The 18,250-nt window shown below is 43.5% G+C and overlaps 2 protein-coding genes across 4 annotated transcripts in view; both read left to right on the forward strand.

The window, feature by feature from the left end:
- mcc (MCC regulator of WNT signaling pathway) overlaps positions 1–18,250 on the forward strand; it is a 348,154-nt gene that overhangs the window by 313,942 nt on the left and 15,962 nt on the right. For both annotated transcript variants that reach the window (XM_067249821.1, XM_067249822.1), the window contains one exon: positions 12,682–12,906. In XM_067249821.1, coding sequence (XP_067105922.1) covers positions 12,682–12,906 — 225 coding nt within the window. The remainder of the gene's footprint in view (positions 1–12,681; positions 12,907–18,250) is intronic.
- LOC136956941 (uncharacterized) lies at positions 3,430–4,807 on the forward strand. 2 transcript variants are annotated; one of them, XR_010878251.1, is made up of 4 exons: positions 3,430–3,640; positions 3,771–4,053; positions 4,182–4,507; positions 4,611–4,807. XR_010878251.1 is itself a non-coding variant. In XM_067250990.1 (3 exons), the coding sequence occupies exons 1-3, from the start codon at positions 3,510–3,512 to the stop codon at positions 4,422–4,424; spliced, it is 657 nt and encodes a 218-aa protein (XP_067107091.1). In that variant the 5' UTR covers positions 3,430–3,509; the 3' UTR covers positions 4,425–4,807. The 2 variants fall into 2 exon arrangements, 1 of the variants encoding a protein (XP_067107091.1); XM_067250990.1 differs by having other exon boundaries at positions 4,182–4,807.

Consider the following 18,250-nt stretch of genomic DNA (forward strand, 5'->3'; position numbering starts at 1 on the left):
TTATGGAACTAAGATGCACTGTGTCATCTGTCGTATGTTCCCGTCTAAAGCAGACAAAAGTGGATCTTTTTACACAGGCACCGACCATTTTCGAAAACAATCCCTGACCAGCCATGCTAATAGCAGACAGCACCTGGTTTGCGTGACAGCTAAGCAGGTGGTTGACAATCCATCCAGTAAAAATTGTCTTGGGGATTAAAACAATTTAACGTTGAGCCCTGATTGACATTGCCGACTCCTGTGTGGAAATAGCCGGCTTCACCGATTCTGTATGTGAACAATCGGTGGTGTAACCCAGGTCACATCACTGTGAAGGAGAGGATTTGCTGTCAGGACGCTGAACTCTTGGTAGTTGGTCTCAGACCGTACTATATTCTGAGGGAATTCTCTCACATGACCGCCATTGTTGTTTACATCCAGCCACGGGCTGTGCCGGCAGTGGCGTGTGACGTCATCCACGAGACTGTCGCAAGAGTAAAGACCCAGCACCCTGATGCAGCCATTGTGATCTCTGGAGACTTTAACCACATCAGTCTCTCCTCCCATCTAACTGGCTTTGTGCAGTATGTAGACAGTCCCACCAGGGAAAATAAGAACCTTGATCTACTGTATGCCAATGTAAAGGAGGCATACACCGCCACAGCCCTCCCACCACTCAGCAGATCAGATCACAACCTGGTCCTCCTCCAGCCCTCCTATAAACCCTGTGTTGTGAGGCAGCATGTCAGCACCAGGACATTCAGGAAGTGGATACCAGAGGCCAAAGAAGCTCTGCGGACCTGCTATGAATGCACAGACTAGAATGTGCTGCAAGACATAGGAAGTCGACAGGAGGGATGAATGCTACACTGGCTACATGACATTCTGCAGGGATATGATTGTACCAGCGAGGACTGTGCGCTGTTTTCCAAACAATAAACCCTAGATCACCTGTGACATCAAGAGGCTCCTGAATCAGAAAAAGGCAGCATACAGAGAGGGTCACAGGGGGGAAGCGCAGGCTCGTACAACGGGAGCTGAAGAGGAGCCTGAAGCAGGCCAAGGAGGAATATAAAAAGAAGGTGGAAAGGAAGCTGCAGCACAACAACACCAGAGAGGTGTTGAGGGGAATGAAGACCATCACGAGCTACAAGCAGAAGGGCAGTCTGGCTACAGCCCCTGATGTGGCCAAGGCCAATGAGTTCAACTACTTCTACAACAGGTTTGACTCAGCGGCCACATCCTCATCAGCACTCCCCCCCCCCACCTCTCCTCCAGCAGCAGCCTGTCCCCCTTCACCAGCTCCTCCTCACAGCTACAGCTATAATTTCACGGTTGAGCCCCCTCCCCCACCAAGCCTCCCCCTGTGCCTCATAGCTGACGAGGTAAAGGTGGAGCTGAAAAAACTGAACGCAGGAAAGGCGGCCGGCCCGGATGAAGTGTGCCCGAGGCTGCTGAAGGTCTGTGCTGACCAACTGTCCGAGACCCTTCAAGAGCTCTTCAACCTGAGCCTACAGTCAGGGAGGGTCCAGGTTATGTGGAAAACATCGTCTCGTGCCAGTACCCAAGACTGGGCGCCCGGCCGTGCTCAACAACTACAGACCGGTGTCCCTCACATCACACATCATGAAGACACTGGAGCAGCTGTTTCTGCGCCACCTGAGACCTCTGACCGAACATGCACTTGACCCCCTGCAGTTCGGGTAACGGGAGAGTGTAGGGGTGGATGACGCTGTCCTCTACCTGCTCCATCGGGCCTACTCCTACCTGGACGAGCCGGGAAGTCAAGTGAGGATTAATTTCTTTGACTTTTCGAGCGCCTTCAACACCATCCAGCATCTCTTACTCAAAGAGAAGCTCGAAAGGATGGGGGTGGATCCCTTCTTCACATTTTTACGGACTACCTGACAGGACGGCCGCAGTTTGTCAGACTGGGGAGTTGTGCCTCTGACATTGTTGTGAGCAGCACTGGGGCTCCGCAGGGGACTGTGCTTGCTCCGTTCCTGTTCACCCTCTACACGTCGGACTTCACCTACAACTCTGAGTCCTGTCATGTCCAGAAATATTCAGACGACAAGGCTATAGTGACGTGTGTGAGGGAGGAGCAGGAGGGGGAGTACAGGAACCTGACTAGAGCCTTCGGGGACTGGAGCGAGAGGAACGTCCTTCTTCTTAACACCAGCAAGACCAAGGAGTTGGTCATTGATTACCGTAGGACTAAGCCACAACTGCAGCCTATTAACATCCAGGGCAAGGACATCGTGGTGGTTCAGACCTACAAGTTCCTGGGGGTGCATCTGGACGACAAGCTGAAATGGTCAGCTAACGCAGGTGCACTATACAAAAAGGGACAGAGCAGTTTGTTCTTCCTGAGGAAACTCAGGTCCTTTGAGGGCTGCAAGGAGATGCTGCTCATGTTTTATCAATCAGTAATGGCGAGCGTGCTCTTCTATGCTGCAGTCTGCTGGGAAGGCAATATGTTCAAGAGGGACACTGGGTGGCTTGACAAGCTGGTCCGGAAGGCGGGCTCAGTGGTGGGGCAGAGCCTAGACTCACTGGGGACTGTGGTGGAGATATGGATGCGGGGCAAGCTCTTGGCCATCATGGGCAATGTCAATCACTCCCTCCAGCATGTCCTGGCAGGACAGTCCAGCAGCCTCCGTAGCTGGCGGCTCAACACCCTACGTTCTCGGACTGAGCGTCTTAGGAGGTCCTTTGTCCCAGCTGTCATAAAACTCTAACCATATGACTCCACACTGTTTTGCACTATACATCTTATCTACACTTTACTTATTGTATTGTCTGTTTGTATTGTATCGTATCGTCTGTACATATTGTCTGTAATTATTGCAAATATGAGAGCTGTGAGAGATACCTGAATTTCCCCACGGGATTACAGTTTTTGTCAAATTCTAAAACACAAAAGCCAATCCTCTAAACCAAATGACCAGTTGTCTAAACACATTTACTAAATCTAGCCATCATTTTCCAATATCATAAACACATTTCACATGAAGACACAATTCACAAAACACAATCCTCCGTTCTCATAAATCTTAACACATTTTTCCTTGTTAAAACACAAGTTGCAAAAGAACTCTGCTCATATTCTCAAATGAAAGCTCATGTGATGCAAAATGCTTGCCACAGTCAGCAATATTTGAACACAATGAACACACCTGGCATCATTCATTACACACAACGACTCAAAATTGAAGACACCTGTTGCTAATGCTGTGACCACATGTATAAAAGCAAGTTCAGAGTGCACAGTTTGCTGGAGATTCCAAACAAACACAATGGATGATGGCAGAGTTAGGGGAAGAGGAATTCGAGTCAGAGGAGGGAGAAGAGCTGGCCATGGAAGAAGAGGAGCAGGCCAATGAGGAAGAGGAGGAGTCCAACAAGGGAGAGGAGGAGGCCAACAAGGGAGAGGAGGAGGCCAACAAGGGAGAGGAGGAGGCCAACAAGGGAGAGGAGGAGGTCCAGGAGGGAGAGCAAGACAACCTTGCACCATCATTACGGACGAGATGCGAGCAACAGTCATTGACCATGTCATTGTCCATGGCATGACAATGGCTGAAGCAGGACTAAGAGTCCGTCCAAACCTGAGTAGGTTCACCGTGGCTACCATTATCAGGGCATTCAGACAACACAACAGGTATTGTACTCTATTGCTTTCTTTGTCACAATACAATTTTACAAGCCTGTGAAAGTAGTCTATTGGTTTCAAATCAGTTGTTACTGTATTGTAAAACATGTCAATTGACAAAACATGTTTCTTTCTTTAGAGTTGAAAGAATGCCACATAGCGGTGGAAGGGTTGCCATATTTACAGCGGCACAAGAAACCCTCATTGTGGATATGGTTCATGAGAACAACCTCATCAGACTCCGGGAGATCAGAGACAAAGTCATTGCCGATAATGTCAACTTTGAGAGCATTGATGATGTCAGCTTGGCCACAACAGACCGAGTTCTCCGGCGCCAAAAGATGCGGATGAAACAGGTCTATAGGGTTCCCTTTGAGCGCAACTCTGCGCGACACAAAGACCTACGTTACGAGTATGTGCAAGTAAGTATACATCCATGTTCACAGTACAGTTAGTGGACATACTGTGTTGCTCAGTGGCCTACATTACTTCTGGACAATACTGTGCTACCTGATTGACTGTTGTTCTGTGCACTTTCACATTTTCACAGAGGATATTACAGTTGGACGCGATGGCCAGACCTCATGAGTACCTCTTCCTGGATGAGGCTGGCTTCAACCTGCAGAAACGAAGGCAAAGAGGCTGTAACATCATTGGCCAAGAGCCATCACTGAGGTTCCTGGCCAACGGGGGGGTAATATTGCTCTTTGTGCGGCCATGGGTTTGGAGGGGCTTGTCCACCGGCATGCTGTCCTTGGGTCTTGCAACATCCAACGTCTCCTCACCTTCCTAGAGGAGCTAAAAGACATCCTCCTGGACCGCCAACAACACCATCCTGGGCCCGCACATCACATTTATGTGATCATTTGGGACAATGTAAGTTTCCACAGAACAAACCAAATCAGAGAGTGGTTCACCACCAACAACCACTTTTTAAACGTCTGTCTGCCACCCTACTCCCCTTTCCTGAACCCTATAGAGGAGTTGGAAGGTTTATGACAGACAACCATACTCTAGAGAGAACCTCCTAAGGGCAATGGAGCTGGCCTGTGTTGACATCCCAGTGGAGGCCTTCCAAGGATGGATGCGCCATTCCAGGGAGTTTTTCCCGCGGTGCCTGGCAAGAGACAATATAGCCTGCGATGTGGATGAGGTGATGTGGCCCGATGCAGCACAGCGACATGATGCCGCACAGTGATTGTGGTGTGTGTGGTGTGAATAAAGTAAATAAAAAAACTTCACACCCTGATCATGTTTTCAAGACTACTGTTGTGTGCAATAGATTCTGTTTTTGCATTGAGTTGTGTTACAGTAGTGTACATGCAGAATTTACTATAGATTTATACTCTTCATATGAAACTCACAAATCTAAATGCCTAATCCTCTGCAGAGATCTAAGAAGATCCATTACTGTAAAGTTTCTAAAAATATGCATTGGCAGTTATGAAACAAAGAACCTTCTCACAAATTGAGCATTGTGTTTTCAATTGTTTTGCTGTAGTGTGTAATGATGTGTAGTGTTCACATTTTTGAAAGCTTTGAGCTGCTCTTTTGGTGTGAAAGTTTGAGTTTTTAAGTGAGAAGGTGTGGTTGTGTTTATGTATCTTTAGAAAAGGGTGTTGTGTTTAGACATTGGGGAACATGGAGGAAACGTTTGTGAAATCAAATTTATTTGTATAGCCCTTTTTACACGCAAGCATGTCACAGAGGGCTTCACATACGCCCATAGAACTGCCCCTCAACCAACCTAAACCCTCAAGGAAGACAAGGAAAAACTCCCAGAAAAACTCACTGCAGGAGAAAAAATGGAAGAAACCTTGGGAGGAGCAATTCAGAGAGGGATCCCCTCCTCCAGAGACGGTTGGTGAGAGAGAGGAGCAGAACACAGGCTAAACATAGTCATACAGTGTCGATGGGGTTTGAAACACCAAAATCCATTGTACAACTTTATAGATGTAGGACAGGACCGGGAGACTCGCGACCAGGTCCAGTGTTGGCCGACCGACGACCAGGCAGGTGCTGACAACTCAAAACCCCCACACCACAAGGGATGTGTGTGGGGGGGGACAGAGAGAGGAGAGCAGGGATTGGAGAATGTCAGGAGCAGCTAACAGTTACAGTCATAATAGAATGAGATCCCCACCGGTCAAGTGTGGACTGGTGCAGCAATTTAACAGAGCAAAAAAGGGGTATTTGATGCAGCCCCACACACCAAGACAGCGACAGCCCCCCTCGGTTGGAACATGAAATCTGTTCCAGGGGAAGAGAACTCTAAAATAAGTTATACTTATAGAATAAGGATGGAAACAACCCGTCTCCCGTTGCCTCCAACTGGTAACATACTTACCTTTAACAGTCGTAGAATTGACTAAACAATAACGTTTTTAAACTAATTTTAAATGTCGAAACAGTATCAGACTCCTTAATTGAGACAGGTAATTTGTTCCAGAGAAGAGGTGCTCTATATGACAACGCCCTACCTCCAGCTGTTTTTTTCTTAATTTTGGGAACCACCAGATAGCCGGCATCTTGAGATCTAAGTGTCCTTGCGGGGCAATAGAGTGCAAGGAGACCGGAGAGGTACAGTGGTGCCAATCCATGCACAGATTTGTAGGTTAGTAGTAGAACTTTGAAGTCAGCTCTGGCTTGGATAGGGAGCCAGTGTAGAGAGACAAGAGTAGATGTTATGTGATCAAACTTTCTTGTTCTGGTCAATAGTCTAGCAGCAGTATTTTGCACCCGCTGTAAAAATTTTAGGTGGGTAATTGGGAGGCCAGAGAACAACACGTTGCAATAGTCCAATCGGGACGTAACAAATGCATGTATTAGTTTTTCAGCATCATCCTTTGAGAGAAATGTTTGTATTTTGGCAATATTACGTAGATGGAAAAATGCAGTTCTGGTAATTTGCTTTATATGGTACTCAAACGAAAGGTCTGGGTCCATTGTGACTCAAATTTTTTTTACCAGCTGGCTTTGAGAGACTTTGACGCCGTCTAGGTCTAAGGTCAGATTGGAAAAAAAAAATCTATATTTTTTTAGGAACGAAAATTCGAACCTCGGTTTTATCCGAATTTAGAAGAAGGAAATTTGCAGTCATCCAAGCTCTCAACCTAGAAACACATTTTTCCATAGCATGTGGAAATTCTCCAGACTTTATAGACATATATAGCTGAGTATCATCCGCATAACAGTGAAAATTTACCCCAGAGCTTCTAATTATGTTTCCTAAAGGCAGCATATAGAGTGAAAATAACAGAGGGCCTAGAACTGAACCCTGTGGTACTCCATATTTTACAGTGGAGCTCCTGGATGAGCAGCCATCATAGTGGACATATTGTGATCTATCAGATAGATACGATCTAAACCACTGAAGTGACGTACCAGAAATCCCAACATAGTTCTCCATACGTTCCAAGAGAATCTCATGATCCACCGTGTCAAAAGATGCACTTAGGTGTAGAAGAACCAGGACCCGCGTCAGAGGCTAACAGTAGATCATTGACTACCTTGGCTAATGCAGTTTCAGTGCTGTGGTGGAGACGAAATCCAGACTGGAGAGGTTCATAAAGCTGATTTGAGGAGAGGTGCTCAGTGAGCTGTTGTGCCGCAGCCTTTTCTAAAATTTTGGAGAGAAATGGCAAATTTGAAATTGGCTTGTAGTTGCTAAGACAACCTGGATCCAGGTTTGTTTTTTTAAGAAGGGGCTTAATAATAGCTTGTTTGATATCGTTGGGGACTTGGCCAATTACAATAGATTCATTAATAATACTAAGCATGGGTGGTCCAATAATAGGGAGAAGTTCCCTACAGAGTTTGGCAGGGAGGGGATCGAGAAGGCAGCTAGTGGGTTTCGAGGAGTCTATCAGCTCGATGAACGCTTCCATAGAAATAGGGTTATAGTGAGTGAGAGCCTCAACATGCAGCATGCTTGGTATAGGGGAAAGTTCAGTGTTGATGGCCACTCATCCAGGACTAGTCTGTAGTTTGTCCCTTATTGCATAGATTTTTTGGTCAAAGAAATCTAAGAAATCATTGGGAGAGAGATCTGAACTAACACAGTGTACTTTTCTTAGTGAGTTTTGCAACAGTATCAAATAGGAACTTAGTGTTGTGTTTGTTCTTACTAATCAACCTAGAGAAATATTCTGATCTGGACCTGATGAGGACTTGCTTGTACTCCATTAGGCTGTCCTTCCAGGCCAGGCGGAAAACCTCCAATTTAGTGGTACGCCACTTATGTTCTAGTTTTCTAGTGGACCTCTCAAGAGGAAGTGAAATGTGTTTTAGCATTTGAGAAAAACTGTAATAAAGTACCTATCTATCTATCTGATTGGGAAACCACAAAAAGTGTGGCTCGAGATACCGCAAAGACTGTGGCTCGAGATATCGCAAAGACCGGCCTGTGTTCAGAAGGGTTTTATTACTTATAATATTGGTTTTATCGATTTTATTTAAAGCACCTTGAGCTGTAATTCTTGTATGAAATAGTCTTATTATAACGTCTTATTACAATCCTAACAAGGAAATTGAATTGGAAAAGTGACACACCATGTGTCGTTTAAGCATTTCATTTGGGTACACATTTTTACGTAATCTCAAAACAAATTTCATATTTATCCGTCATTGTCTTTTGATGAACAAAAACATGTTCTATCATAGTAGCTCAAAATTGATCAGAAATTACTACTCTGATTTGCTCTTTGCAATTGTTTTGTTCTTTCTCCTCCTTGTACCCATATACAGTACTGTACCCTGCATCTCACTACTCACAACTCACTCTTGTTCTTTGTTAATATGAACCTGCAATCAGTCAAAATCTATTGAGCAGTCAGTACTGTTACTGTAACAAATGGAAAGCACAATGTTCAGGGCCATACAATTTGTTCATTGTACAGTATACAGCCTACAATGCACTGTACTACAGTATACAATACTGAAAGGGACAACAATCAAAGGAGTAAACACGTGATCTATGTGCTTCTTCTTGTCTTTGGGCTGGGTTAGGCCAGAGCACTTCTTTGACATCACAAGAAATATTTTCCCAACTTCAACAACCTGGGGCCCGTTCTCCGTACGTCGCTAACTCAGGTAGCTGGATTTGATTGTTGACGATTTGTCATTATCTTGGATTGTTTGGTTCTTCGAAGCTCATCCTGGACTTGCTGTCATAGCAACAGGTCCGTAAGCTTAAACCTGCTCGGGAGCAGGTTTATTTTATGTAAACATGATTAGATTGAGGCTTTACAAGCAGAGGTGATACAGGAAGTCTGTCACAGACATGTCTTGTCCGTTTTTACTACAGGAACCTGTTGCAGAAGGTCCAAGAATAATTAGCAGAATTTAACATGAAACCGAATTACATTTTTTTCTGATGACTTAAGCACATTTTTTGTAACTATTGGCTATTTTTGCAAAACTACACACACAAATAAGAAAACCCTTCACCAAATCAGCAAAACATTGTAATTATCTTGCAAAAGCTAATAAACCTTGCTTAACTCTTCAAACCTTCGTAAACATTTTATTTTTGTATCAAACAGTTAACACAAGCCATTAATAAGCACACAATGCGCCAACTACACACTGATGGTATGAATAAAAAACACATCTGGCTTTTGCTTTCTCTGTGCAAAAGGTAGGCTATGTCAGTTTGAGGTCATACTTTTGTCATAGTTCTGTAGACATACAGGGATCCAAACTTCAAGTACTGGTGTGTATTTACACAAATCAAAACAAACACAAGTGTGTTTTTTCCAGGTCAAAACACCAAATAGTAATTTCACTGAAAAAAATGAAAAAACTAAATCAGTCCACATCGTGTCGTCTCTCTGGGTCTGGCCACAAGATTTCGTCTACATCACATGCAATGTCCTCTAGTCCAAGGCACCGGGGAAAATATCTTCTGGAATGCCGTATCCAGGCCTGACATGATGCCTGGTCAATATCCCCACATGCCTCCTCCATTGCCTGTAAAAGGGCTATGCGTTGATGGGGATGACGGTCATAGACCTTCCAGCGCCAGGCAGAGAAGAACTCTTCAATTGGATTCAAGAATGGAGTGTATGGGGGGAGGTAGAGTACAGTGAAGAGTGGGTGATCTGTAAACCAGTTGCGGACCAAAGCAGCCCTATGGAAACTAACATTGTCCCATATGATGACGTATCTGGTCTGCTCTGGTCTCTGAACATTAGTGAGCATGTCATGTAAGGTGTCCAGAAATATAATAATCTGTGCAGTGTTATATGGGCCTAAGGTTGCATGATGGTGAACAACACCATTTTGACTTAGCTGCACACATAGTTATGTTACCACCACGTTGTCCTGGGACATTGTTTATGGCACGGTGTCCAATAATGTTCCTGCCACGTCTCCTTGTTCATCCACAAAAAGCAGCTCATGACCCATGGCATCTGCCTCCATCACTCTCTAGACAAGACAAAACAAATGCAGCACATCAGGCACATGCACAGCACTATGCACTTCCAGATTTAGTACCAATGATACTATAGCTTACCTGCACATAGTCATATCGCAGTTGTTTTACACGTTCACTGTTTCTTTCAAAAGGGACTCTGTAGATTTGTTTCATTCGGATTCTGTTGCGGGCAAGTACACGAGATAATACAGAAATGCTCACATTGTGTATGTTTTGGAAGGTGGTGTCGTCCTCAATTATGCACTGCTGTATTTCTCGTAGCCTTATGGAATTATTTGCAATCACCATATTGACTATATGGGTCTCTTGTTCTGCAGTGAACATTCCTCCTTTGCCCCCAGCATCTGGACGTCTAGCAATTCTGTAAAGTAACAATTTCAGTATTTTTACATGTATGGTATTGTTGTGTTTCTCATTAGAGTATGGCAGTGCTACAAAACTTTGTGCAAAGTGACTGTACTAACCGATTCTCATTTCGAAATGTCCTTATGATGCTTGCTACAGTGTAGCGGCTCAAGTTAGGCTGAACCTGTTGGCCAGCTTCCCTCAGGGTCATTCCATGGTTGATTACATGGTCCACTATTGTAGCTCTGATGTCATCAGTAATTCTATTTCTTACTCTTCTTACCCTTCCTCTTCCCCCTCCTCGACCTCCTCTTGCACCTCCTTGTCCTCTTCCTCTAACTTCACCTCCTTGTCCTTGTCGTCCTCTCCCTCTCGCTTCTTCACCTCCACGTCCTCTTCCTCGGCCTCCTCTAATTCTCACTCTTCCTGCTCCCTCCATTGTACTCCACACGGACAGCTTACCTGTGGCTTATTTATAGGCTGATTGCAAAGTGAACTAATTATCTAAAACAGTTTTCCTAGGAGTAAAGTGTGTGTTACAAAATTGCAAACTGAGTGCAAAGCAGTGTTTGTGCTTTTAGTTTTGCAAACTCAGTGAATGGTTTTGCTATGTGTATTAATCGTTTTAGAAATTGTGCTAAAAGAATCACGTTTAGGGTTTAAGCATTCAGAAAAAACTGTAATTGCTCATTGCGTGATAGATAGGCTCCTTAAGCATAGCGCGATATGCTAGCCTATACTTTTTGAGAGGATAGCTTATCGTTTTTTTTGTGAGGGTGTCATTTACATAATACATTTGTTGAAACCACATCATATGACATTAAAGATGATAAATGAAAATATGAAAGTATGAAAAAAAAAAAAAACATAGGCCTAGCTTACTGTAATAAGAGATAAAACGTGTGGTGACTCCTCTACATTTAATTTGGTCTGCTACTTTTTGCCAGCCCTCTTTCTTGGATTTTGCAGACTTTGAGGTGTTCCCTGGCGTTCTGATAAAATCTACAAATTCGGAGTAACCTTTGAGCAAGCTGTTGCTCTGTTGGCTCTGTTGCGGAAAAAACAGGGCGCTCATTTTGGCCACGGTGAGCAGCCATAGACTTATGTGAGCAACCAATAGCAGCGTTGCTGATCAAGGTTTCTACTATCGATACATACCCCCTTTTAGACCAACGCATAACTCAATACAGCTATACTAATTATAAACAACATGGGTGTTGGAAGAACGGAATTAGCCAGATCATGATTAGCAAGATGAAGTCGTCTTGGATGTGTCATTTGATCTTGGATGTAATAAGCGACGTACGGAGAACGGGCCCCTGTTTGCTCTCTGAACTGGCTTATATTGGTTGTGTCACATCATTTGAAACAAGTTAAATCAATTTTGAGTGGTTGTGTTTTAGTCAATGACATGTTTTCTCTATTTGTATTTGATTGTTGCCATTTGTGTTTACCAGTATGGATGAAATGTGCATTAGAGTGCAGAATGGGTTTTAAAAATGAGAATGTGTTTACAGTTTTGCTGAACAGTCTAAGTGAGATCTGCAAATTGTGTTTTACCATGTGAAATGGTTTAAGGTATTGACAACAGACAGGCACAATTAGCTACATGAGTTCAGGCAACTGAGAACTTTGTTCAGCCAATGGGTTTTAGTGTTTTAGCAATTGATAAAAACTGTAAGATATATTCTACGTCTGACTGCATGCACCAAACCGTGACGTCCGTACCGTGCATTCGCGGTACGAATACATGTACCGTTACACTCCTAATACACACACATATTATACTTTGTGATGAATGACACCCACAAACAGGTGAACACATTGCTGCTGTCTTCATCATGCTCAAATGAAGTTCAGACAATGTTTATAGAAGATAAAGGGGGGTAGTGGCGGACCTGGCTTGTGTGGCTCAATGGGCGAACCCCCCCTACTTACAGTGCTTCTTTTCTTCTTTCCCTGTCTTCACTCTTCTTTTTTTCCCTCCTCTTTTGTGTTATAATACTCATTGTCTCATTTCAAATTTCTCTTTCACCCCCATCCAGAATTTTTTTTCTTGTGTATTTTTCTTTTTCGATCAGTGTCAACAGTGTACAGACTGCATTCCGCTCGACCAAAAAATGGTAAAACGTTAATGTCAAGCTGTTCACTGTCTTAAGCAATGCTGTTCAAGCACAATTTCTCTTCCAAAATATTATGTGTATCCGTTGAAATATTTCCGCTTCCCTCCCTCCCATCCTCTCCTTCCCCTCACCTTTCCATCCAGGAGGAGATGGCAGACCAGAAAGCACAGCTGTACCTGCTGGAGAAGGAGAAGAAGGCAGTGGAGCTGCGCCTGAGCACTCGTGAGGCCCAGGAGCAGGCTTACCTGGTGCACATAGAGCACCTCAAGGCAGAGGTGGAGGAGCAGCAGGAGCAGAGGCGACGCTCACTCAAGTCTACTGGAAGTGGCAACGACGGCAGCAGCAGCAAAGACAAGGCAGGAGCTAAGGTGAAAAGGGGCTGGGGGGTGGGACACACAAGAACACACACGTGACACGCTCTCTGGTGAAAAGGGGCAGTTGTCGGCATAGGTAATTTCTCAGTTTTTTAAAGATTGTGAAAGGGCAGATTGAAAGCTTTCCAGTGATAGTTGAAGAAGATACGTGTATCTGAATGTTGGTAAACCTGGAATGCTCTAGTAGAGAAATCCCCCTTGAAAGACTAGACAGACAAGTCGAGAAAAATATATCAAATTCCAGGATCCTGCTTTCTTGACTTACCTTACATATGAGTGTATTATCACTCAGTATATTTTTTTATCACACAGGGAAAATCTAGTTTAAAGCTCCCTTCCTCCTGGTTCTGTTAAATTGCTGCCGGCAATTTTTTCCCTGCATTACAAGGCTTTCTATCAGAAGATGTCGCAAGGTTTCTTTGCACAGATATGTAATTCAGACTGTTATAACCTAAATAATATTTATATGAATAGCAAAATATGTAGGCTTATAACCTATGCAAAATTATAACAACAATTTAATTGCATTAAATGAAATGCATTTGTGACACGGTCCAATGAAAAGGGGATATTGTTGGAATTCCGTAGGCCCGATTTTTTTTTACAGTTTTCCTTTTCTTGCATATTACAAAAGTGAAAGTGTTGAAGAAGCCATTCAATATAATAAACATGTTTAGGATCACTAAATACTCATAATTTGTTCTTGTTTACCTAAATTTCCAGTTGAGGAAATCTAATGACATTCATGATGTGATTAGATTTGCATCACGGTGCAGCTGGTTTTTCCCTAGGCTACTTATGCTAGCGTGGTAGTAGCTGTAATGTTTCGTATGTAGGCTGTGTTTGTCTGTACAAAGTACGATCATGCATGTATGTGTATGTGTGTATCATGTGTGTGTGCATGTGTGCCACAAACACCTATTCCTGGTGATGAATGGCTCTGATCAAGGGCTTTGACAGAGTGGGATGATCAAACATGGTGTGTAGGGCTTGTAGACTGTGTGTATGTGCACGCCTTAGAACCCCAAACATTAGGAAGGATGTATGTGGGTGCGTTCCTATCCTCTTCTTCCTGGGCCAGATTGAGCATCAACTACGTGCGAAAGGGGGGGCAAGGTTGCAGTATCAGGTGACAGAAGACAGAATGCATGGTACATGACTTATAGCTTACATGTGTGATGTTCAGTATCTTGCAGGATTAATCGAACAGGCAGAAAAGCTCTGATATTGACCTCTCAAGGCCTTTGACAGTAGTCTGAGGGCTTTTAATGGTTTGGAATTTTGAGTGAAGTTTTAAAGGGTGAATTTTTCATTTTTGTTGGAGTCTTCCATCCCTGGTTCACCTCCCTTTTCACCTTCCCTTAAGCAGTCCGTCACCAACTTTCTACCTTGCCGTTCTCCTCTCCTCAACAACACTTTATCTCAATCTCTTTCCTCCCCAATACTTTTTTTACTGTCTTTTCAGGTTGGAGATGACACAACCTCTCCAGTGTCCACTCAGGGCCCTGTCCCCAAAATTTAAGCTGAAAGATAGAAATAGACCAGGAATAGACATCTCTCCACAGACACTCCTTAGAGACTCACATGGTTGTGAGTCTGGGGGAGCACTGTGGGAGTATGGGGCACCGGGGTCGTTGCTGCGAGCCATCTGGTCAGTACATAACCAAAGTGAGAGCTGTGTCTACAGCACTTGTCCTGTATATAGCCCGACATGATCAACATTCTATTGTCGGCTGACAATGATCACGTTGTTGTCGCCAGGTAGAAGTTTAAACACACAGGAACATCATAACAATGGTCTGATAGATCCAGTTATCCTCGCAAAACATTTATTGTTCTTCATTTATTGTCAGGGCACTAGGGCTGAACGATTAATTGCATTTGCGATTAATATCGCGATGGGACAGAACGCGATTTTGTAATCGTAAAGGCTGCGATTTTACTTTGGTCACGTGACACACGAGAGTAACGCAGTTTGCAGACGAAGGATCAACTTTGCACGCTACACTGTACCTTGACCTGTACGATCATGGCCTCAGGCTCGACAGAACCTGAGACTACAGTCACTTTGCCAATTTTGTCTTTAAAAAGAAGATGCTGCGCAGTGTCAAGTATTGTGCAAAACCTGGCTGGCTAACGTTGCTACCTCACGGGGCAACACCACCAACCTAATTCGGCCCTAAAAAAACACCACAAGCCATGTACGATGCATAGCTAGAATTCTGAACACCAGTGTGTCCAATAAGCCAAATAAAACCCAACAGGATCACTGCTCGAAATGTTTCAAAGCCTAACTCAATGTAGCCTACTACAAAATTACTCAAGCAGTAAGCGTTCACGAAATATATGATGCCCCTCGGTGATACACATACAGTAGGATCACTATGGCTGACGGTGCCATACTGTTTCTGTTAGGCTACTGATTGGATCAGAAATGTTCTGACAGTGTCTCTTTTTCTTTTAAGATTTAACTTTTAGATTCGTGAGTTCTAAATATTTCCGCAGCAGAGTTATTTTTCCGAAACGGTAGCTAGCTAGCTAGCTTTAGTTAAGAAAGTGCAACTAAAGCTTACGTTTCTTGTTTAGCTTTGATTTACCAAAATATTTCGATGAGGTAGGCTACAGGCGGTATGGTCTCCTTAGTTTTTCTGAACTTTGTGTGTTATGTTTCTGACTGGAAATCAGTAGGCTAGTATATATCTATATTAATAATACTTCATAATAATTGCATATTAAATCGCAATTGCAAATTAATTGCGATTATCTTATATTCCGGAATCGTTCAGCCCTACAGGGCACTGTCCAAGTATTGCAAATATAAGAGGCATATAAGAGGCAGGGACATGGTTGTAAGCCTCCTTGTAAGCCACCAAGCCCACAAAAGACACGTAGACTGAATAGTCAAACTCCACTGCACAAACACCAACTTATATTCTCACTCTAAACCAAAATTAGCTGTGCGAGGGTGGGGAGGGAGGTTAGTTAGTGCATGTGAGCCTCTAAGGAGTGTCTGTGGAGAGATGTCTATTCCTGGTCTATTTCTATCTTTCAGCTTAAATTTTGGGGACAGGGCCCTGAGTGGACACTGGAGAGGTTGTGTCATCTCCAACCTGAAAAGAGAGTAAAAAAAGTATTGGGGAGGAAAGATATTGAGATAAAGTGTTGTTGAGGAGCACTGTCAGTGGACTGTCCAAGTATTGCAAATATAAGAGGCAAGTTGTTTGGAAATTTTCTAATTTCTTCTGGAATCCTTTTATTTTTAATTGTAAAACTGTGTGGATCTCGTGTTATGCATGAGCAGTATCACAAACTTGTATTTAATAAATCAATTGTGCACAGGATACATTTTTCATTGTTTGACCTGGTAAACCGTGAATATCTTTCAGGCTGGTTGGAAGGTGCAATTTCCCATCCCCCTTCTAGTGATTTCTAATAATCGATCTCGTAGTGAATCAACGTATTTGGTCCCTTATGTTCCCTTCAAATCACTGTCAACATTCCAAGCATTCCAATGCTTACACAGCTCTTTCACCACCTCAAGAATAGGCCTACATTTCCTTTAGCTTTCTATGTTGTTGAATACTCATTTACTGTAACTCACTTGAATAATTTATACCTTTTTTTTTAAGAAATACATTTCAAATGTGTCATGTGTATCCGCTTTATTTAAATTATAGGCTCATTCCTTTTACCATTACAATTATTGTTGCCGCTAATGTCATAACATTAGAATTGTAAACTTTCAAATGATGTGTCATACATTGAGTATCTGAATGTTGATAAACCATGAAAACTGTAGCTCAGATATTCGGCTTCAAAGATTTGAGACCTTTTCAAGTCTTAAGAGAGGTGTAATTGTTTTGTGTTGATTATTAGAAGCTTCAAGCGCCAGTTATTTCACCACAGTGAAGAAAAGAAGAAGAAAACAATATTCGCACTCAATCAAATTCCAAGATCCAGTTTTTTTGTTGTTGCTTGGATTGAGATAAAGTGTTGTTGAGGAGAGGAGAACGGCAAGGTTGAAAGTTGGTGACGGACTGCTTAAAGAAAGTGGAAGAGGGAGGTGAACCAGGGATGGAAGACTCCAACAAAAATTAAAAATTCACCCTTTATAACTTCACTCAAAATTCCAAACCATGAAACACGCCCCCAGACTACTGTCAAAGGCCTTGAGAGGTCAATATCAGAGCTTTTCTGCCTGTTCCATTAATCCTGCAAGATACTGACCATCACACATGCAAGCTATAAGTCATGTACCATGCATTCTGTCTTCTGTCACCTGATACTGCAACCTTGTCCCCCCTTTCGCACCTAGTTGATGCTCAATCTGGCCCAGGAAGAAGAGTATAGGAACGCACCCACATACATCCTTCCTAATGTTTGGGGTTCTAAGGCGTGCACATACACACAGTCTACAAGCCCTACAGACCATGTTTGATCATCCCACTCTGTCAAAGCCCTTGATCAGAGCCATTCGTCACCAGGAATAGGTGTTTGTGGCACACATGCACACACAAACATGATACACACATACATGCATGCCCTATAATCAAGTACAGTGCAACGCACACACACACACAGGTGCACTTCTATCACACTGCTAAGCAGTTTGCTATAAGGGGAGCATCACCCAGTCAGATCCCCCCTTTCCTATCTTTCCACCAGTGTTGTCTTCCATATCCACTCTTCCATTCCCCTGATGGAAGACCGTCACTGTCTCCATCAACAAACCTCTCAAATAGAATAAAGGTAGAAAGATAACAAACCAGGATCCATGGCTGCACACCTGTAGCCTAACCAACCAAGGCTGAGTTTCCCGAAAGCGTCGTAAGCCTAAAGGCCGATTTAAGGCCGATTTATACTAATCCGTTTTCACGGACACGGGGAACACCCTCTCCAACGTGGAACGCCCTCTCCGAGCCCCTCGGAGAGCTCTACGTGCACCTCTTGATTTTCCTGACTATCCGTCTGTCCATCCGTCATTTTACGGATACCCCTTGGCTGTGATTGGTCCGTATTAAGAACCGCTTGTGTCAGGGGCGGGGTTGCCGTGACCAACAAGACGAATAGAATCCTTTGACCACCATTGTAAGTTTACAATTCATATTTCAGCTAAACAGTACATGTATATCAGGATCTGAATTAAAATGTGACGAGAAATGGCCAGTGTAGTTGCTGAAAATGTGCTTACTTTATTGATGAAACGGCTAATTTGTAAATGTTCTCCGACTTTTCGATAACCTAGCTAGCATCGCAGTGCAGCGCCACCTACTCTTCTGGCAGTGAATTGTTTTCAGCACCCACAGCCTTCGGAGTACTATAAATGCAACCAATCCGT

The sequence above is a fragment of the Osmerus mordax genome, chromosome 14 (assembly GCF_038355195.1).
Source record: "Osmerus mordax isolate fOsmMor3 chromosome 14, fOsmMor3.pri, whole genome shotgun sequence".
NCBI lineage: Eukaryota > Metazoa > Chordata > Actinopteri > Osmeriformes > Osmeridae > Osmerus > Osmerus mordax.

What these genes read in the sequence shown, in the direction of transcription:
- LOC136956941 (XM_067250990.1), top strand. Translation starts at nt 3,510, where the DNA reads ATGCGAGCAACAGTCATTGACCATGTCATTGTCCATGGCATGACAATG. An exon ending in GCATTCAGACAACACAACAG is followed by an intron (nt 3,641 to 3,770) that starts GTATTGTACTCT and finishes TTCTTTCTTTAG; the next exon opens with AGTTGAAAGAATGCCACATA. An exon ending in TACGTTACGAGTATGTGCAA is followed by an intron (nt 4,054 to 4,181) that starts GTAAGTATACAT and finishes ACATTTTCACAG; the next exon opens with AGGATATTACAGTTGGACGC.